Source organism: Canis aureus, chromosome 16 (genome assembly GCF_053574225.1).
Source record: "Canis aureus isolate CA01 chromosome 16, VMU_Caureus_v.1.0, whole genome shotgun sequence".
Lineage (NCBI taxonomy): Eukaryota > Metazoa > Chordata > Mammalia > Carnivora > Canidae > Canis > Canis aureus.
Window position 1 is genome coordinate 19,840,123 of NC_135626.1, and position 21,763 is coordinate 19,861,885.

Genomic DNA, 21,763 nt, shown 5'->3' on the forward strand with positions numbered 1-21,763 from the left:
ATTTGGATCTCCAGCATCCCCTCTTACAGTCTCCTTCATGTTCCCTGGAACCCTGCCATTTTGAGGATGGGCATCTTGGAGAGGCCCGCGGACACTCCAGGCCGCTCTCAGACGGGAAACGCAGTTACTCCGCCGACGTCCTGGCGTGTCCAGAGGGAGTGGGCCAGCAGGTCCCCACAAAGGGGATCCCACTGACTTCCGACCTCTCCAATCTTGGGAACACTCTCTGGGCGTCTCAGCCTTTCTCTACCACCCTTTCTCCCCACAGACCCCCCAGAGGAGCTCAGGTTTTCGGAAAGCGCAGTTAAAAGCGGTTGTTTGCAGGAACCGGGGGGGATGGGGGGAGAAAACACAAAATTAACATCTCAACGGAGCGTGCGGCCGGTTCCCAGGCTGGGCGCCTGACGCTGATTATCTCGTCGGTTGTGGTCCCCGAAGGCGGCAAGACGCGCCCGGCCGGCTCCGGGTTCCAAAGCGGGAGGTCGAGGCAGGCCGCGGGAGCGCTCCGCCAGGGCGGGGCCGCGGCCCAGGAGCAGCGTGGCCGGCAGGGGGCTCTCCGCGCCGGCCTTCGCGCGAGGACGCGCCGGCAGCCGCTCGGACCGGTCAGAGGAGGAAGAGGGAAAATTACTGGAGCTCGGGGGCGGGAAGGGCTGCGTGCCTGGGAGGAAGGCACTCGAAACTGTCGAGTCGGTCGAGTCGGGCGGCTCGGGAGCCCGGCAGAGGGGCGCCCCGGCCCCGGCCCCCGCCCCCGCCCCCGCCCGCGCGTCTGCCCGCGGGTGCCTCAGCCCCGAGCGGGCGCCGCGGCCGGGGGCGGGGGCGGGGGCGGGGGCGGGGGCGGGGCCGCCGAGGGGCGGGCGGAGGGCGGGCGGGGCGGGGCGGGGCGCCGGCCGCTCGGCTCCGGGAGGCGGTGCGGGCGGGCGCTGGCCGCGTCCGCCCGCCGGGAGCCGCGGGGCGCAGCCTTCCTGATGTGTCACCAGCACGTGGAGCTGGCTAGGGCCGCGCGAGCGGGCGAGAGGAGCGCCCCCAACTTTCGAGGGGTCTCGCCGCCCCGCTCCCCTCCCCGCGGCGCCGGGCTCGCGCTCCTCGGGGAGGGGGCGGCGGCGGCGGCCCCCGGGGCCGGGCGGGCTGAGCGAGGCCCCCGCCCCGGGCCGGGCGCGCGCGGGGCCCCCGGGACGTCGGGGAGCAGGGCCCCGCTCGCAGCGGCTTCCCCGACCCCCCGCGGCGGCGACGCGGGCTCGGCGGTGCGGGAGGGCGCGGCCTGCGGTGGGAGGCGCCGCGCCCCGGCCCGGCCCGGCCCGGCCCGGCCCGGCCCGGCCCCGCGGATCCGAGCGCAGGTAACCGAGGCGGCGCGCGGCTGGGCCTCGCGGGCGCGGAGTGGGGTCGCGGCGAAGTTCCTCGGCGAGTGACTCGAGCGCTGTCGGCGGGGGAGCGGGGTCGGGGGAGGCTGGTCCCCCCCCGGCCCTCGGCCTGCACCGGGGGGGCCTGGAAGCCACGACGCCGCGTAGCGCCCCGGAGGCCGGCTTCGGAGCCCGCGGGCCGAGGTCGGGCGGGGCGGGGGCCGTCGCGGGCGGACGCCGCGGGGGCACCCAGCGCCGCGGAAGGCGGGCGGCGGGATCCGGCCGGAGGGAGCCCGTCGGGCCGGGCCCGCACCGCCAACTCGGAGACGCGCGGGAGCCGAGGGCTGGGTCTTTGCGGGCGAGATGAGGGTGTCGGTTCAACTGGCCTACAAAGTCCCAGTCCTCGGCCCCCAGGACCGGCGGCTTCTCCAAGCTCCAGGCCGGCAGGGCGGGAGCTCGGCGCCCAGCGGGAGCGGGGACCCTGCGGGGGCCGCACCGGAGAGGGTGGGCGCGGGGCGCTCGGCGCGGGCCGCGTGCACGTTCCGGGGATCCCCGTGCTTCGCAGCCACAGCGGGAATGTGCTCAGAACTTTAACTCGGCCACTGTGTGCAGGCGGTGTCAGGTCGGTGTCCTTCCCGCCGGGGCGGATGTGGACTGGGGGGCAGACAGGCCTCCTGACCCCCAGCCCCCGGGCGCCCCAGCTCCCCCGCTCCCCACGCGCATTCCCCCACTGGGGCTTGCCCTGCCGCGCCCCGGGGGGCGGCTGCCTTGAGCTTGGAAGTGGGGAGGATCACCGATTTCTGGACTTGTCCCTGGGCACATGGGACGGGGTGTGGAGGGTTAGCCCCTGCCGCTCCCTTCCACCACCGTTTGTTCAAAGATACATCTTTGTGGGACTGTTCTTTTGTTCCCCAATCTATGCAACTGGTGTTGACTGTGGCTGGAGTTCTCGGGTTTTATGCTGAGGTTCCCCCTTCTTCCACCCTCTACCCGAGCACTTTGTTCTAGGCCCCCTCCCCCAAAAGAATAACTCTACCAGCCCCGGAAACCTCGAGTTTTTTGGGCGTTGGGACTTTGTTTATTTTTGTTTATATTTTGTTTTGGCTATCTTGGCAGTGGGGACCTCGGAAAAACATTTGGGAACACGCGGTGAGGTGACCTGAACAGTCTGAAGGGCAAGCTGACAAAAACAGGGCACCTTGGGCCCCCTTCCGCCTGGCTTTGGAAACCCAGAGAGTTTTCTAGAAGCAGGAGGAGGGTGAGGGAGAAGTCACTCCAGCCAGGTTGGCCAACCCCCCCCCCCCCTGGAAGTTGTGCGCAGACCTCCATCTGGAAGGTTTTCCTACAGGCTTCTGTGGGCTTAGTATGGAGTGGACTTTGCAGGAACCCTATGTAGCCTCTGCCCTTGTTTTGGTGGTCATGTGGGGGCCTGAACGGAGGGGGTCAGGTATGTGGAGGGGAACCCCATGGGCTATGGGGTCACTGAGGCAAGGTTGGGCCTGTGAATCCAGGAGTGGACACAGCCTTGCCATGCAGCTGGCCTGCATGTTTTCAGTGTGAGGTTTGTCCTGCATGCCCTAGTTTGTGTAAGTGCAGATGCCACAATTATGTGTAAAAGTTTGTTTGGTCGGGTATCTAAGCGTACAGGTTATCTTAACAAATTCTCAGTGTCGAGGCAGAACTGTCTAAGAGTGGGCTAGGGAGCTTCAACTGGAGGCCTTACCCTATTTAAGAAAAATCGCTCTCAAAAAAAAAAAAAAAAAGAAAGAACGAAAAATCGCTCTCTTCTCTGGAGTACTGAACCAGGTTGGGAAAACAAAGTTCTCCCTTTGAACGCACGCCTCTCCCAGCCCTGGGGATGAGTATCTTAAAGTAAATGAAGTGGAAATCTCCAGAATGTTATGTGGTCATAAAAAAAAAAAAAACCCACAGAACTGGGCTGGAGGGATGGGATGTGGAAAAGCAGGCCCAGCTGGCTGATTCACACCCACCCTGGAAGGGACAGACGCTGGGATCATGGACAGAAGTCCTGGGAATCAAGCATAAGGAGCCGGGAGTGTTCCTGGACTGGTTCAGGTGGCTGGCAGTTTTCCCTTGGGCATAGCTGGGGCTGACCTGGGTTTTAGGGATTTTTAGGAAATGCCTTGGTGCTTCATTGCTTTGGGGGAAGTGAGTGATTACGTTTTTCCTTTTCGGGATTTTTCCTTTGCAGAATGTGACTGAATCAGCCACACAGTGGGCTGGGCTGGCCTGGCCCCCAGCAGCTGATTTGTGCTTTGATTTAAGCCATTGTATTTAGGAATTATGCTTTGGTTGAGAGCCTTTTGATTTTTCTGTCCCTTTTGAATTCTCATTAGTCCCTGAAACAGATGCCTCCCTCCCACCACCCCCGCAGCACCCCAAGTACCTGTTAGCCAGGTACCTCTTAGCTCCACAGGGAAAGAGGCTTACAAGGCAGACTTGTGTGCCCTGGAGCCGTCTTCTACTCTGGAAGCAGCTAAATGCTGGGTGGAAAGCTGGTGGGAGGGACGGGTTTCAACCAGACCCCCAGGGAGACCCATGGAAGACTTAAAATCCAGCTGGACACCTGGTCCTGCCTCCTGGGAGGAAACTTGTATTCCCTCAGTTCTTAAGTAGATTGCAGCTTGGTGAATAATTAACCTCGCCTTTGTAGCTTTTTTTTTTTTTTTTTTTTTTTTAAAGAAAAATCCCAACCTAGGAAAGATTAAAGATCCATTTTTGTTCAGCAGGATAGGATTGGCAAAGGAAGTGTTGGGAGAAGCCAGCCCTCTCATCTCATCCCCCATGTCCTAGCAACTTTGGAAGTTCTGATACTTAAAAGTATCTCCAGGGTCGCGTGCTGGTGGCTGTCCCTGAAAGTGGCCTCTGAGCTGCTTTGCCAGGTCTGCCTTTGCCCAAAAGCCAAGTTTTCTGAACCCTCAGCGAAGGTCAGGATTCTGGCCCCTGCTTTGCACTTTGGGTGACGCTCCCGCACCCAGTGGATTTTGCCACCGGGTGGTCACTGGCCCGTCTCGGCTCTTCTACACCGAAAGTGCAGTGCTCCTAATCTGTGACAGATCTGTGGAAGAGTTGTGCCAGGAGCAAGGGGTCAGCCTGAGTTCTGTGACGGGTTTTTCTTGAAGCAGCCTACTGTGAGGGCCATGAAGACAGACCTTAGGTCCAGACGAGCTCGAGTTGGAGTCCTGACTGCCACCTGCCAGCTGAGTGGCCTTGGGCAAGTAACTTCTCTGTGCCCATTCCTTCCCTTGTAAACGGGGGTATGTCATGTTGTGGTGAGGCTTATAGGAACAATGGAGGTTCGGTGCCTGGCACTCACCAGTGGACCTTTGACGTGCTCATCTCCTCGGCTCTCTTATTTGGGATCTGCGTGTGTATACGTGTTGGTTGAGAACAGTGTAGAGTGATTGTGACCTCAGGCTTGTGAGGGGCTGGCAGGTTGGAAGGTTGTCTCCCTTGCTGTCTAAATATGTAGCCTTGGGCAAGCTACTTAACCCACTGGGAACAGCAGCTTTGTAATCCTAAAGTGGAGATGATGCCTGGGAGCTTCTTCCCCTGGCTCCACCTTTCTTGTCTACCAGCCTGTGGAGGGGGCAGGCCCCGGCTGGGGTTAGTCCTCTCGTGGCTGGGGCTGAGGCCCAGAGGGGAGAGGCTCCCCCAGCATCTCCTGGCTGCCGTGCAGGAGACTCCTGGTGCAGTGGGGCTTCCCAGGTTGGGAGGCAGCAAATGTGAGCTGTGGAACAGGAGGTGGGTGGGGTTGGATGGGCCAGCACAGAGTACTTAAAGTACCCTGGATGTGCCCATGTGGCCACCTGGAACATCTGCTCTGCAATACATCCAGCCTGAAAGGCCCAAAGATTGGCGTTCTGACACCGAGCACATTTTGTGAAAGGGCCCCAGGAAAGGTGAATTGCCACAGCTGCTTTTGGCTTGCTACTTCATTGACCCAGTGGGGAGCTAACGTACTCTAGTGGGGTATCCGTCAAGCAGGGTACGAAATTAAAGTGGGGATGGTGGTAGAAAGAAATAAGTTGATACTCCAAAAAAAAAAAAAAAATACTGCAGAGTAATCAACACGGGAAACAAAAATCAGAATTTTGTTGGACTTCCTTATACTTTTTTTTTTATGGCTCAGTGATGTTTTTATTTTGAATTTCAACCCAGTGCTTAAGAGAGACCATCATCTTTTCAGTGCTTTAGAGACCTTCGTAGTCCTCCCTGGCCGTGGGCAGCAGGCTGGGCTCACAGCGGCCACGGAGCAGGTGACTTCTCACCCACTGCTCAGCTCTCTCCCTCCTCCCTTTGGCACGGTCTGGGGAATTTTGAAATCTGGGGAATTTTGAAATCGCCCTGTAGCCAGACCCCTTGTGTTTGCTGCCCAGGAGAACTAGGGAGGGAGGTGCTATGTGGAAAGAACCATCTCCTGATCTTAATCTCTGCTCTGCCACTCTGGGCTGGAGAGCCCCTTCTCGTTCAAGTGGAGGATTGGGCTTAATGTAGTGTACACACCCCTTGTAGCCTTAACTTTCTTCCATGATTCTGGGCCAGGAGGCACAGATGAGGGCACAAGGTTAGAACCTGGGGCTGTGGTTTGGAGGGGTGGGGAAGGGACTCCGAAATGTGTAGCTGGGAAATTTGGATCAGTCTGTGAAGACTTTGTGGTTCATTCTCATGAAACTCACTTCCTCTCACTGGATTTCTGCCCTCGGGTGTGTGGGGTTCAGGGGAAAAGCTAGCTTGTCCTTCTTGGTGACTGAGGCATTCATTCTGCTCTTCAGTTTTCTCTTTCCCTGTCCTTTGCGAGGTAGATCTCCCCCACTCTCCTAAAAACAAGTGCGTTGCATTGCTGCTTATCTGCTGTTGGCACCCGGCTTTCCAAAAGATTGGTGGAAGACAAAAATCCTTCCCTGCTGAAGGCAGGCATTGGCCAAAGGGTGTAGGCTTTGCAGTTGGAAACCAGGCTCTCCCATGGACTAGCTGAGTGACCTTGGACCAGTGACATGCCTTCCTGGGACTCAGTTTTCCTGGCTGTGATGATACACGCCTGCCTTGTATAGGACCAGAGGATCAAATGAGAATAGGCATGTGAAAGGCCAGGTGTGCTGGATGGGAGGGGAGTACGTGTAGCTGTTCTCGAGTGACACCAGTAGTTCATCCCAGGGCCTGTGGGGCCAGTGAAGAAACCCCAGTGAGGTCGAGGAAAGACAACCTGAGCCTGGCAAGCAGCTTGCTGGCTTAATATCCGAGGAGAAAATATTGGGAGAAAAGCAAGCCCTTGCTGGGGGATGGGAGCAGAAAAGTCATTGCTTCTTCAGGGAGACATGCTGGTTACAGCCTGGTATGTGGGGGTGGGGGGGTGGGGGGCGTGTTGCTGACTCTCCCGGGGGTGGGTTCATGCAGTCCCTCTCCTCTGCCCATGTGAAGACACAGGTTAGTAGGAGAGTCGAGATAACATTCCCTTGAATCCCTTCCCACAGAGCTTGCTGTTGTGAGCTTAAAAACATGGCGGGGAAAATGTATCTTTGCTCTGGGAACTTTGAGGGCGATTAAACAGATACTTGGAACCAGGACTTGCATATGAGCAAAATGTTAGTCTCCAACTTGCCTAGCCAGACCGCTGTCTATCTGAGAAAAGTCAACCAGACCACGTGCTCCCAGCTGGTCAGTGTGGGGGGTTCACCCTCCCCTGGCCTGGGTCTCCCTCTCTCTTCCCCTGCCTCTCCTGTGTCTGGTGAGAGCAAGCAGTCATTGTCACTCAGGTCTGGACGCACACTAACCTTGGCCAAGTCACTGAACGTTAAACCATCTGGCAATATATCACATTTCGTCGATGGGCCTTTTCTATATAGATGAGGATAGAGGGGCAGTGCTAGGTGCTGGAAAACCACTTAAGCACTGACAGTGGGAAGGGGCGCGGGGTCCAGGACCTTGACTTGAATGTGAGGGGTGGGGTGGAGCAGGGGGGCTGCTCCTTAAATAGAAGTGGGCTGGAGAACCAGCTCCCCCTCTTTCCAGCTCCCGAGTGGGGGGATGGGGCTGCTGCCAACCTACTTGGCATCCTCCCTTTCGTCCTTTTGGTGGATTTTGTTGTAATTAGACAAGTCGCGACAAATATTCCATTGCCCTTTGGGCTGGGGAGTTGTGAGGACTCCTGCCTGGAAACCGGGCCTCATTCACTGGGGAGCCATAATTAGGCAAGAGAACAGTTCTGGGGCCCTTGATTCAATAAAGACCCTTTTATGATGTTGGTTTTTCCCAGAAAAATAATACCACTTTGCCCCGTTTATTGCATTTAGATGTGTAATCATATTAGAGTTGAACAGCCCGGGGGACTGAAGTTACGCAGTTGGGGTTTTCACCAAAGCCTGTTACCGGGTCTTCAGAGGAAAACCGTGTCCTCAGAAAAAAAGCAAATGACAAGGAACATTTTTGAGGATTTTTCTCTCTTGGCATTCAAAGGCGATTTTCTTGCATCAGGGTGAGAGTTGGCCCAGGATGAAAGCCAGAAAGTGAAACTAACTGGAGTGGCCCGTGCCAGGGCCGGTGTCACTGCGGGCCCCTGGTGCTCTCCGCAGCCCGGCCTGCGGGCCTGTGGCCGGGCCATGCGTGCCCAGCGTGGTCCCTCCTGGTCGGGCAGACGGGCAGACTGGATTTGTCAGATGGGCAGCACGTGTGCCCCGCCAGGGCTGGAGGAAATGCCAGAGAGGATGCCTGTGCCCTCTCCACCAGGAGTCGTGGTGTCCCAGCACGTCGGCACCGCGGTGGCAGGGCGGCAGGCGCCGGGGCTCGCAGGTGGCCGCGCTGGGCGCCCCGCCCCGTGGAGGGCAGTCAGCCCTGACTAAATATAGTCCTGGAGGTCGCAGGCGGCTCTGGTTGGTTGAGGGCCTGGCTGGCCCCGCCCACGGCCGCTGGCCCCGCCCCCCAGGCGGTCGGCTCTGGGAGGGATGCCCTGCCCCAGGCCGGCGCTCTAGCGTGCAGGCCCCTTCGCAGCCAGCCAACATCCCCTCTCACCTTCTTACCCCAGGCGTTTTGTCAGGATCTACATGTTTCCCAATTCTGGAGTAAAATCCCTCCTAAAAATCTGCCCAGAGCCGGGTTAGGCAGAGCTCATCTGTGGAGTCCAGAACCTCTTTCCCAATTTGGGGTTTAGAAATCTCAGGCGATGAGGAAATTTCTGGGAGTCATTTGTAGGAGTGCTCTATTAAGAAACAGAGGGTATGACATTTCAGAATGCTGAAACCCTGTTGCATCAAAGAGGGGTGGGAGGGGAGAAAGCCACTTACTTTCAGGACCGCTGATGGGAGGTATTGCTGAAATATTTTCAAGTTATCACCCTTTACTGCAGAAGCACTGCATTTTGTAGATGATTCCACTGTTTATAGATAATGGGTATTAAAAATACTCTTTCAGGATGACTGTCGTAAGGCTTGAGGTTTTTGGTTTTTTAAACTTATAATTTAAACTTTCTGGATGTTTTACACTCTTTGGTGGAAGAAATGCTATTAAATTATATGTACATAAAAATAATATGTAGTGGGTTTTTTGGTTTTGTTTTTTTTTTTTTTTCTTTTTTCTTCTCCAAAGGAATATAATTAGAACATCTGAAACCAGATTACCCAATTAGTACATTTTTCTAATTAGCTGTTAGGAATGTGTGATGAGATGAATTATTGTAGACTTCCAAATGGAACTTTGGCCACAGGGAGGTTCAGAGCAATTACACAAAGGGGAAAAAAAATCATGTGTTTTCAGTTCTGGTTACCATCCCCTCACCTGCTCCCAGTAAAACACCTCCTGTGCTGCCCACCAGGCAGCAACAGTGTCCAGACAAAAGTTTCATCTTCCTTAGCTCAAGTACATGGAGTTGAAAAAATTATTCATCATTTCTGCTTCTCTTTGCTCCTGACAGTGGAGCAGATCGATGAAGGCAGGTTTTAAATGCTGCTTTTTTTACATTTATCAGCAGTAATGTCAGTGGCTGTTCTTTGAGGAAAAAAGTCCTGGTGATAGTTCATTCAGTTCATCTTTTGGGCATGCCTCATGTGTACTTGCTTTGTGCCTGGTGGCCACGGGGAGAGTCTGCAGGGGTGGGGAACTACAGCCAAGACCAGGGAATGAAGCTGGGATCCAGCTTTTGTACTTTTTTTTTGTTGTCGTATATATTTTTATTGGAGTTCGATTTGCCAACATATAGTATAACACCCAGTGATCATCCCGTCAAGTGCCCCCCTCACTGCTCGTCACTCAGTCACCCCAACCCTCCATCCATCTCCCCTTCTACTACCCCTTGTTCGTTTCCCAGAGTTAGGAGTCTCTTATGTTTGGTCACCCTTTCTGATTTTTCCCACTCATTTTCTCTCCTTTCCCCTATAATCCCTTTCACTATTTCTTATATTCTCTGTATGAGTGAAACCATATGATTTTTCTTCTCTGATTGACTTACTTCACTCCGCATAATACCCTCAGGTTCCATCTACATCGAAGCAAATGGTGGGTATTCGTCATTTCTAATGGCTGAGTAATATTCCATTGTATTTATTTATTTGCTTATTTATTTTAAGATTTATTTATTTATTTATGATAGACAGAGAGAGAGAGAGGCAGAGACACAGGCAGAGGGAGAAGCAGGCTCCATGCCGGGACTTGATCCCAGGACTCCAGGATCACGCCCTGGGCCAAAGGCAGGCGCCAAACCGCCGAGCCACCCAGGGATCCCTATTCCATTGTATTTATAGACCACATCTTTATCCATTTGTACTTTTTAGCTCTTAATTGGTGCAGGCTCACGGTCCTTACCTGAAAACCAGAAGTTTGTTGTTATAAATGATTTCATGGGAAAACCTGCCCCAAAACTGACTTGAGACCATTAGAATCTGTATTTCTCTTAGGGGGTGTGAACATTCGTGGGTTTCATTGCAGAGATGTGAATGTGTTTAATTAGGGGTGCTGCCCTGCGGGAGTATTGCAAAATATGTGGTATGTGCATCTTTACCTTTTTAAACCCCTCAACAGTTCTGAAATACATATGGTCTGAGGGTTCTAGGTGAGAGATGGCAGCTCTGTGCCCCAGGCTGGGGGCCCAGAAGGAGCCTGTGGGCTGAGCCAGGGGCCAACTGACAGGTGGGCCAGATGCCCAAGAAGCAGGCCTCACAGTCCTCGGAGCTCTTCCCTCATCAGGCCTTAAGCCCCATAAAGGCTCAGAGATTTTGCTCACTGTTGTGTTCTGTGTCTGGAGCACACTAGGTACTGAGTGAATACTGCTCAGAAACAGGCGTGGGTGAAGTTTTTTCTAGGCCAAATAGGGTTTCTCTCTATTGGAACTCTTCTCTTTTGGTGTGCAAGCAGTCATAGATACTACGTGAAGGAGTCCACCTGTGTTGTAATAAAACTTTATATATAAAAACAAGAGGTGGTGTGGGTTTGGCCCATGGGCCTTCAGTCTGCCAACTCCTGTGAGAAGGATCAAAGCATCTTTTTTTTTAAAGATTTTATTTATTTATTTATGAGACACAGAGAGAGGCAGGCTACTCTCGGGGAGCCTGATGCAGAACTCGAGCCCAGGACCCCAGGATCACGCCCTGAACCCAAGGCAGACACTCAACTGAGCCACCCAGGCATCTCTCAATGCATCTTTAAACGTAGATTCTTCTTTCCCATACTGTTGGCTGAGCTGTCTGCGTGCCTTCTCTGCTTGTCTTGTTTCCCTCTCCTGTGGAGTCTCCCTTAAAGAGACCAAAGGTGTGGCTCTGGTGGCGGAACCCACTCCTGGCTCCGGCTGTGGACGAAAGGAGTGTGCTGCCTCCTTGGACCAGCCTTATTAGCAGGAGTGGGTATTTGTACAGACAGATGCATTCAGGCTCTGAGCCAAATTTGCCTAGGGGCACTTGGACCTCTACTCACTGATGAGTTCTTTTTGGGGGGCTGCGCCAACCCCAAGGCATGTTGGCCAGTCGCCATCAGGCCAGGCAGGGCTGGAGAGTTTGGGGGGGGGTGGGGGGGGGGAGCCGAAGGGGGTGAGTACAAGCATTTAGGAGCTGAGATGTTCTTAGCAAAAGAATTTCCGGCTGAGAGAGATTGGTTATTGTAAACCTGGGGACTCTAATAGAGAAGTTTCAGGTCTCCTGGCTTTGTTCATCCCAGCCTGTGAACAGCCAGCATGGGTGGATTGGGCCAGCGAGTTCAGGAAGGTTTTCTGGGGCAGCAGAGACTCCAGCCCAGCTGTCCTGGGGCTGACTAGGTAGGTGCCAGGGGAAGGGCCTGTAGAGCCCTCTCCCCTGGATTGGAGCACCAGCATCCCTCTAGCTGGCCTGACTCAGCTCCCTTTGCCAGGGGAGTTTGGCCCCTGACTCAAAGCATGCTGGGCCTCTGCAGGCCCCAGGGCCAGACCATGTCAGCCAGCCCCTGCTGCAGGCCCCAGCATCCCTGTCTGCCCAGGAGCTTCTCTGGAGGACGGGTTCCCCCAAGACATTTTGGGACTGTTGCCCACTGCCCAACCACTTCCTTCCCTAGTCCGGGTGGGACTGGCACATACTTTTCTTTTTCTAAAGCAAATTCCAAACAAGGGCTGATAACTCTGGTTGGCTTTTTTTTTTTTTTCCTTCCACCATGGTTTTGTGGGTTGCTGGCTATTTTAGGGACTCCAAATTCAGAGTGGAGCCTCCTTACTCTGCAGCTCCTCTGGAAACCTTGATGGCTTTTCACACACATTACCCTCCCCCCCCCCCCCCAGCAGCGGGGACAGGCCCTCGGTCATCAACATGTGATCAGCACTGGCCAGGCTCAGGAAAGGCCAGGGGACCTGCAATTGGGTGGGGGTGGAGTCTGCTGTCAGCCATGCCCAAGTCAGTCACTGTCACATGCCTAGCACGGCAGGGGGTCATCCTCTGGCCACTCCTTGGGCAGCATCCCACTCCTACCCCACCTCACCTCATTATCGAATATCTGGGTCATGGGACATTGCTTGTCCTAAGGTGAGTAGATGGCTTAGAGCGGTGCTTCTGAAGCTGGAAGCTGGGGGTGTCCCCAAGAATCATACAGGGAGCCTGTTTGCAATGCACACTGGGGCCCTGGAGCCAGCATTGCTAATAAGTGTGTGATTGGGATGTATGTGGTTTGAGGACTGGGCAGCTGGGAGGCCAGTAGGTAAAGCAGCTTCACAAGCATGGGGTCAGGGGGAGCAGGGAGAAAGAAGGGGCTGGGGTCAGGAAAGGTTACCCAGAAGAGGGAAGCTGAGTCCAGAAGAACACAGCAGGGGGTGCCAGTCATGATCGCTCACCCTGATAGAATGCTTTGTGCCAGGCAGAGTTCTAAGCCTTCGATGCGAATGAACTTAAATCCTCCCAAAGGCCCCCGAAACAGGTAGTTACCCTGATCTTGCAGAGGAGTGGACCAAAGTCCAGAGGGGTTGAATAGCCCACAGAAGGCCCTGTGGCCATGAAGCCGTGAGCTGGGTCTCATCCTCACTCTGTCCTGCTGTACTGGAGCCAGTGCACCCCAGGTGGCAGGACCAGTTCACATGGAAGTTGTGCAAACTGAGGGCTGGGGCTTCTGAGCAGGCGAAGCACGATCATGTTGTTGAGTGGTTCAGATGGCTTTGGTCCTGGTGTGTAGGGGACAGCTTGGGTTTTGCTGGAGGAGTGTATGGCCATGATCTTGGTTAGGGTAGAAGGCTGTGGGCGAGAGGACAGTTGTCATAACATAGTTGGGCAAGGGTAAGGCGGTAGCCAGGCTGCTAGGTTTCTGGGCATACTTCCTCTCAGTCTGGACAAGGAAGGTCCTGTGCTGTGGGGTGAAGGTGCTACCGTAGTGCTCAGGGAGCAGCAAGGCCTATGCCCAGAACCTTGTCCCAGTTGCTCTTCCAAGAGGGGAAGAATTCTCCGTGATATGAGTCTTTGGCAACTCCCAGGGGGTCCTGGCCTAGCCCCCGCCCTTGGGGTCGGAGGGGGAAGGGGAAACCACTTGGAGAGGGTGATAGACTTTTGTCAGGAACCTGCTAAGTGCTTGGTATATTTATTTCCCTTCAATCCTCCCACAGCCCTGCAAAGTGGGCTTCTTCTTTGTTCCTAGTTACAAATGTGAAAGCCAAGGCACAGAGAAGTGAGGTGACTTATACATGGTCACACAGCAAGTAAATAGAGAATGGCACCAGGTCTGTCTTCTGTGGGCTGTGCTTTCACCGCAGCAGGGCCGCCCATGTTCTGAGAGGCTACAGGTGGTACACACATAGCATGACTGGTGACAGGCCCCCAACGGGTAGTGCGGTGTCAAGGTAGGTGGGGTGTCAGGGTGGGTGGGGCATGTTCCCAGTGGCCAGTTGGGCAGGTCCTGGGCCTGGGGGCCTGGGTGGAATGGCCTGGCTTCAGGGCACAAGTGATCCACCAATGGGTGGCATTCTGCACCATGAGCTTCAGAGGAGTCAAAAGCCCAGGGCCTATAGAGGGGAGCCTTTGCTGCCCTGGAGGCCCGCTCAGATTGGGCTGTAGAAGGGATCACCCCAGAAAGAAGGCCCATAAACCAGGCTCTGGTTCTGGAAGCCCCTTTCATCCTCCTGTAAGTAAAGAAATCGATCACCATCCTCTTCCCTTTCTTCTTGGTCAGTTTCTGACCATTCTCTCACCCCATTCCTAGTTTATTCCCACCTATGCCTCCCAGCAGAGCCTGTCAGCTGGTTGTTTTGAACCTGAAGGCCACCCGAGACATACTAGCTGTCTTTGCCCATTATAGGCTATTTTTGTAGTGGTCGGGGACCTGCGTTCCTACTCAGGCCAGCCTAATGCTCTTGCCTCTTCCAGAGCCCACCTCTGATGAAGTGGGCAGGATGTGTTAGAGCCTGGGGAAGGCTGGACAGTGTGCTGTTTCTCGCATGTTGCACCCTCTTGCCTCCTACAAGGGACAGAGGGTCTGTGACTGTTGGCTTTTCAAGAGCTGAGCCTTTGTTCCTACGACAGCTGAAATTCTCTTAAGTCCTCTAAAAGGGAAGAGATGGTGGGTGCTTAGTTCCAACTGGACCCGTTTTAGAGACAGGGTAAAGCAAAGCCATGGGAACCAGAGCTCAGCCCCCATCCCCCCGACTCTTACTAAAGTCTTAGTTCTTTCAGTAGTTCTTCTCTTGGGCTTTAGGAGTCGAGCAGCTATGACCACCCCCCACCCCATATTCTCCTCTCTACCCTCACCCAGCTTGACCTCTGAGGAAGTCTGGGGCTGACTCTTGCATTCCTATGCCACAGTAGGCCTGTGACTTCACTTGGCTTGTCAGGTGCTCAGCCTCTACAAGATGGCTCTACACCCCACAGGTGAACACAAGGGCCAGATGACTGCTCGAGGGTCTTACTGCATTCCCTAGTTCTTGGGACTGTTCTCGTCCACTTGGGATTCCTTTACATTCCAGTCCATGGCTTGTTGTGGGCAGAAAGCACGGCATTTAGAAAATTGGCTCTGGGTGGAGCAAAGGCTGGTCATTCCTGGGCGTGCTGTGGGGGGCAGTGAGGCTGGCCACCTGCCAGGCCAAACATTGGCAAGAATTGTGCCACGGTGGAGACTTGGCAGCCCCCCTACCCACCACAGAGCTCTCTGGCTGTAGGGTGGTGGATCGGCGTCGGGTGAGGGTTTACCGTCTTCACCTCAGCCCCCCTGGGCCAGCTGGTTGACTGCTTACTTACCTGGAGAGTGTTCAAGGACAGCAAGAAAAATGAGGGACTTTCAGGGGCAGCTGTGTTTTCTGACTCAGTCATAATGCCCCTAAAAATCCTTATTGTTCTTGCAGTGTGCATCGGGCAGCAGCTGCCAACCCACCCCTTGCCTACCTGGCCACCCTGGGACAGGAAGTGCTTCCTGGGGTCACGTTGGGATGTCCTCCCCCATCCTCTTGAAACGAGAGTGAATTATTAAAACAATTCTGTTGGGCCAGTGCATTGATTTGCATATATGTTTACAATTTCTTTTCTTTTTTTTCTTTGGAGGAGGGTTAGGGAGGGCTGAGCATTGAGACAGTCCTGCGCAGATTGGAACTCAGGAGAACACAGGGCCTCCTCAGTTTGTGTGTGGTGAAGGTTTGCAGGAGGCCGGCTGCATGGGCAGGGCCCCAGGATGGGTGCCCTTGGGGCTGGTTATGTCAAGAGCAGCGGTGTTGGGCTGGCTAGGATGCCCACCGCTCCTGAGAAGTTGGAACTGTTTAAGGGCAGGAGGGGTGAAGGCACCCGGGCAGGAAACTGTACTGCGTTTTAAAACAGGGAGCCCAGCCCACTCCCCGAGAGCCAGTGGCCTGGCCATTTTGAAAACATGCTCCTGGTGGATTCAAGGGCTTCTCCCCGCCAATCCCTGCTGTACCCTTGGAGCTTGCTTTTTCTCAGCTGGGATAGAGAACACTCTATCCTGCTTTCACCTCCCGGGGCTCCTCCCTTCTCAGTAGGCACCCCCATCCCCACCTCTTCCAGCCCACCCCAGACATTTTGGCTGAGCCTTGTCTTGAGTGGATTTAGGGTTACTTGCTGGGGGACTGTCAAGAGGAAATACCAATTTGTGACACATCCCTCTCAACCCAGGAAAGCCAATTCACAAGAATGTTCCCAGGTCCCAAAGCAACAGTCCTTCCCCTCTAGCTGAGGCTGAGCAGGTGGCTTGCCCATGCGTGGACAGACAGGAAGGTGATCAAGCAGCAAGCAGGACTGTGCCTGCTGCTGTGCTCCACCCCAGGGCTCATCGACATCACAGGTCAGCAAGGGAAATTAATCCTCCAGCTATTTCTTAGGTTTCCAGGCGCAGACTTGCAACTCTGGTCACTGGAGAAGATGGCTGTCTGCAGGACCCTGACCGTGTGATCATCCTTCTGGCCAGCCTGGCCTCTTGCTCCTTAGGCTCTGGTCATCCCAGCTGGGCCTCCACACCAGCTCTCCCAGAGACAGTTTTTAAAGGGCTGGGTTTGCTCAGGAGCCTCAGCATTCTTCCACCCAGGAGAAAGGACAGCGTCAAGGTAAAGGTTAACAGGAGGTTAGGGGTGGGGTGGGGTGTGGAGTGATGTTTATCCCTTCTTGGGAAGAGGTGGATGGGGTTTTCATTAAGTGAGATTCTCACCACCTACAATAAGCATGGGGTGCTTTGTCATTCCTCATAGCTAAGCCTTTGCTAACTTTAAATCAGCTCTCTCTCCCTAAGGCCCCTTTGCCCTGCCCTGCCATCCCTCCCAAACCTCCTTATTCCTGAATTTGTTCCTCATTCTTTATAAACACTTGCAAAAAACAAACAAAAAAACCTCATCAATTTGTTGAAAAAGGTAATACATGAAAAATAAAGCTGAGTACTGTTTCCCCCCCAACTATAGAAGAACCGCCTTCCATTGTAGAGCATTTCAAAATTCAGAAGGAGGAAAAGGCTTATAAAAATGCTGTGCCTAGAGATAATGTCTGCTAATGAAATAGATCCTTCCAGCATTTTTCCCCTATGTGCATACACACCCCCACCCAGTTAGCAGGACTAGGGCTTTTAAAAGGCGTGAGGCTTATAACCCATTTGAGCAATGGTCCTGTGCCCTTGGGAGCCAGAGTCTCTCTCTTCTTTTTGCCAAGTGGGATGAGCCAAAGCTCGCCTGCAGCCAGGAACCTCAGAGCTCTCAGTGGTGGGTACTGGAGCTACACTAGTTCGCTCTTCTCCACGGAGATTGATGAAGTTGGGGAGGCTAAACCTGTAGGCTTTGTCCTGATTGATTTCCACGTGGGCTGCTACACTGCCTCTAGACTCCGGCTGCACTAAGATTCTGGGAAGCCTTCTACCCATGTCAGCCCCTGTTCCTCCTCCCCAGCCAGCAAGGCCAGTTGGATTTGGGCTGCCAGGAATGGGGGTAGAGGAGGGCACCCAGGGATGGGTATCTTTGTCTTCTGCTCCTCACTCAGGTGCTCCTATTAAGCAGCCGGAGAACTACTCTGGCTCCGTGGCCACAAGTTAGAGCTGAAGAGATTGTTGAGGCTCTGCCTTCAGAGCCCAGTCGAGAAGATGCGACCATCTGCAGCTGGCAGAATTTTACGTCCGATGCTTTTCCCTGCTGCTCAGAGTCATCTTTTGATCCTCATTTTACAGGATGGGCTGAGGCATGAGTGGTCCGGATACCCACCAGAAGACACAGCTAGGATGGGCAGAGCTGGGGCTGGCTCCCAGGGCCAGGGCTTTCAGTAATAATTACTTATAATTAGCATTCGGTTCTAACAAGCATATCCTGATGCTTACTAATACTTAAGCATTTGGTCAGCCAGTATCCGGAGGTGCGTGGGTGGGTGCTGCTGTCTCATGGAGGAGGTATCTGCACCACAGGGAGGCTGGGTTCCCACCCCTGGGTCTTCCTGATGTGACTGCGCACCTGGCCAGCCTGCATCCACAGCTGCCCCCATTCAGCCTGCCATGTGTCCCAGGATCCCAGTTCTGGGCCCGGTAAGATTTAACCCCATTTTCAGAACACACCAGAGGCGTGGCCTAGGTAACGCAGCTGTGGCTGGCAGAGGCCCCTGGTTCCCTGCTCCCTGCCTGCACAGAGGTGTCTAGGAAGGAGCACGGCCCGTGTGGGGCTTGCTCATCTAGGCCCCGCTCTGGGCTGGCAGCCCTAGGGGTCAGGACCCCTGCTGGAGGTGCCTAGGTCTCCAGAAGGCTGTCCCTCCCCCTCCCTCTTTCCTATGGAGCTAGCGTCCAGGAGCCTGGCCGGAGGGCCACCTGGGCAGGCTGCCAGTGCAGGGATCTCATGGGCGGGAGCATTGTGAACTCCAGGAAGCGGTCGGCTGTTCCTGGACCAGTCTGCAGAGCTGGAGGGCCAGCCTGCCTCACACATGCTGGGTGGAGCAAGGAGCTGAGAACCCTACTTTCCCAGAGCCCAGCAGCTCTGGGCCAGGCCCACAGGCTTTCTTGGGCAATGAGGGCCTGAGCCTTGGCCACGCCTTCCCTTGTTGGCCTTGGCTCTCTCTTTCTCAGTCTGGCTCTCCCCCTGCCCCCCTACCAGCTATTTTGCAGCGGACTGCACACTCTTGGCAATGACATCCTTTTAACCTGCTTCCCAGAAAACAGGATGGTTGGGCAGGCAGACTCAGCCAGCACGTTGGTGGGAAACAGGGCGGTTGACCTCAGCTCAGGCTTTCTTTGCCCATGCTCCTTGGGGGACCGGGTTGGGAGGTGGCCCTAAGCTGCCTTGGCTTACCTGGGTCAGAAATAACCTCAGCTCAACTTACAGCCTAGAGCAGTCGGGCTGAGGCCAGAGCTCTGAGCTTCTGGAGTTGGGGTGTGGGGAGGGACAGGGCTTTGCCCAGGAGTCTGGTCAGGGGCAACCACGTAGCTGGGGGCCTTGAGTAAATGCCCCCCACCTTGGAGTCTTGCCTCATTTGTCCGATGGGCATAATAGTGCCCTTTAGAGATGTGTCTGAATGTAAGGCTTCTGAATACAAATACGAAGCCGTTGCTCCCTTCGTGCCCCTTTGAGGAGGACACTTCAGCAGAGAATCCTGGGAGGTGTCTGGCATAGAGAAGATGCTCAATGCAGTTGCACTGCTCAGGAAGTGAGGTTTGGGTCTCAGTATGTTGGATGGTGCCTTCCATCCTTATCTCTACAAAGATGACCTTTCCTTCCTCTTCCTCTCTGGCCCTCCTGCCCTGGCGGGACCCTGTAGGAATGGTGCCTCTGGCTTCCAGTGCTGCATTCCTCTTGGGTTGGGCCCGCTGAGACCCACAGCCCATGGAGGCCTCCTTCCCCTCCTTGACGTTCGTCCTGCAAGTCCGGACGCCAGCTCCAAGGCGTTCCCTCTGGGCCTGGGCCAGTGTAGCTGCAGCAGAGCTCCTCCCTCCCCCACCAGCCTCCTTGGGTGCAGACAGCCCAGCACAGGCAGGAAGGGCCTTCTGTTTGCCTTGGCTGGTGGGGAAGAGATTAGTGCTCGCTTTCTGTTTTGACTTTGTATCTAACTCACAGACAGGCCTGTGACGTCACAAAAAAGCACACTTCAGCCTTCAATGAGTTTAGGTGTTCCTAATACTTGGAGATGGTTGGAGGTAGGGATGGGTGATAATACCACCCTCTGGGTGTGTAGAGAAATGTGATGGCCACTTGTCAGCTTTCCCTACCCAGCATCCACAGCCCTTTCTCCTGATAACGTCTCTTCTCCTTCAGAGGATCACCTCTCCGCCACCCTCACGTTAGAGGCAAACATGGATCAGGATGGACATGAAGACTCCCCCTTGGGGGTTTTGCAGCAACTACAGGGAAAGAGGCATTTGTTTTTCATGGAATTTGCCAGGTTGATGGAGCTGCTGGTGGCCATCCTGTTCTCTACTTGAGGTCGAAGTCAACAAAGGAAAGAGCTCAGAAATGGAGAGAATATCCTATCCAGACATCAGTAAGCCCCTGGATCCAGCCATTCCTGAAGCTAACGTAGCCATGGATTCACCTGATTATATGAGCCAAAGCATTTCTTTTTTGCTAAAATTATCCTGAGTTGGGTTTCTGTCATAGAGAGGGTCCTAATAAAGCAATATTTTTCTTTGGTTTTATTTAAAAAAAAAAATCATTTCTGAGGTATACTTTACATGCAATAAAATCTACCCATTTTAAGTGCCCAAGTCAAGTTTTATCAAACGGGTACACCCTTGTAACTACCACCATTGAGATATAGAACATTTCAAGCTCCAGGACAACCACTGACCTGCTTTGTTGTAGAGGTTGATTTTGCCTTTTCTAGAATTTCATAAGTATTATCATTTAGCGTATACTCTTTTGTGTCTGGCTTTATTCAGTATGTCTTTGAGATTCACCCATGCCGTGTGCCTCAGTAGTTCATGCCTTACTACTGAGAAGCGTTCCACTGTATGGATGTACCACTGTTTGCTCAGCCATATATCAGAGGGTGGTCATTTAGGCTATTTCTGGATTGTGACTGTTACAAATAAAGCTGCTTTGAACATGAGTCTTTGTGTGGGCATATGTTTCCATTTTTGCACCTAGACATCAGTCTCATTTTACAGTCGAGGAGACTAATGGTCAGAGAGGTAGAATGACTTGTCCAAGGTCACACGGCTGAGGGACCCTGCCGCTTGCACCAGAAACACAAGTGGGCCGTTATGTAGCACCGGGGCATGGGTGTTCCTTAATAACAACCTCAGACTGCTTGGGGGAGGTTGCTCATGGAATCCTTGTGCTCAAGAATGTCATTGCCAGGAGGGACAGTCAGGATGAGTTGTAGTCATGTTCTTCACCTTTTCATGCCATTTGTTTTTCCCTGTGGATTCAACCATTGGAGATTCTATCTACTAAACAGTATTCGTGAAGCCAGGCTCTACCTCCCTAAACACATAAAGATGCATCCAAAACTATCTGATCTGATAATCACTGAGCAAACTTGTATGAAGATTTGGCGTTGAAATCACTCCAGCCCCAATGGGGGACCTGCTTTTTCTTTTTTCGGGCTTGGGATCAACAAACCATGGACCCATCCCAGGAGTCAGAGGATGTCAAGTTGGTAAGCCCTGGTTTAGCCCAGCCTCTCCTCTCACAGGTGCTCCAGCCAGATCTCTCTCCCTCTAGGTCTTCTCTCTGCTGAGGTCAGCCCTTGAAGGTCAAGTGCATGTTGTGAACGCAACAGGGGTCAACTCCCATGAGACTCAGAATCATCCTTGGGTCCAGCTGTGCCAAAGCCAGGTGCACCTTTAGGCCGTCCTCTGCTTCATTTGAGCCACCTGCAACTGAGAGAGTCCTGGCTAAAACAGCTTAGCCAGGACTGCACTCTTCGGTGAAGCTTTCCTCAACTTCTGGCAAAGGCAATGAACAGCCAGTCCAGTTCACCTCGGGGGGCGTGGTGGTGGTGGTGCAAACACTGCTCATTGCTTTACATGCATTATCTCAAATCCTCTCAACAACCCTAGGGGAGGCAATGGTCATCCCCATTTTACTGCAGGGGAAACTGAGGCACAGAGATGTAGATGTAGCATACCCAGAGTGTGGCTGCATCGCATGCATCGTGTGTACCTCTACGGTTTCTATCTGCTCCCCTGGTTGGCTGCTCTGCCCCTCTCGTGGCTGTCCACAATTGAAGCTGGACCAGCTGCCTCTGCACAGGCTGACCCTTTCCAGGCTACATCCCAGCGTAAAGGGTCTGGCTCCGGCGTGGCCACCAAAGGGGCCAGAGAACACAACCCTTACACATGGAGGGAATTAGTTCTCAGGGGCGAACTTTGAGCAGTAGGAGACAAGGTGGAAGGACAATCCCTCTCCTCCCCCGTTTGGACCATTTCAGGCACATTTCCCATGTGTGGTCTGTTGTAAAGCAGTGACTGTGTTCTTAAGCATTGCTTCCCCTTCTTCCCTACACTCCCTGTCTTCTCCCTCCCCCTCGCTGCCCTGTGGTTCCACCTCTATGTTAGCAGCACTCATTCCCTAGCCAAAGGCTCCTTTT

At 54.2% G+C, this 21,763-nt stretch overlaps 1 protein-coding gene and 1 long non-coding RNA gene across 13 annotated transcripts in view; one reads left to right on the forward strand and one right to left on the reverse strand.

The window, feature by feature from the left end:
* The first annotated feature begins 1,195 nt into the window (after nt 1-1,195).
* Nucleotides 1,196-20,278, forward strand: LOC144286078 (uncharacterized). 8 transcript variants are annotated; one of them, XR_013354174.1, is made up of 3 exons: nt 1,196-1,334; nt 16,102-16,323; nt 19,486-20,278. It is a non-coding gene; the product is annotated as an uncharacterized LOC144286078 (long non-coding RNA). The 8 variants fall into 8 exon arrangements; XR_013354180.1 differs by lacking the exon at nt 1,196-1,334 and adding an exon at nt 1,348-1,402; XR_013354178.1 differs by lacking the exon at nt 1,196-1,334 and adding an exon at nt 1,831-1,959.
* LOC144286077 (uncharacterized) overlaps nt 10,828-21,763 on the reverse strand; it is a 184,909-nt gene continuing 173,973 nt past the window's right edge. For 4 of the 5 annotated variants that reach the window (XR_013354171.1, XR_013354170.1, XR_013354172.1 and 1 more), the window contains one exon: nt 10,828-13,024. Coding sequence is in view for 2 of the 5 variants with exons in the window: in XM_077852101.1 (XP_077708227.1) it covers nt 13,012-13,024 (13 nt within the window). In the remaining 3 variants the exon portion in view is untranslated. Of the gene's footprint in view, nt 13,025-19,870; nt 21,054-21,763 lie in introns of those variants that run through there. The other variant, XM_077852100.1, reaches the window with a different exon arrangement.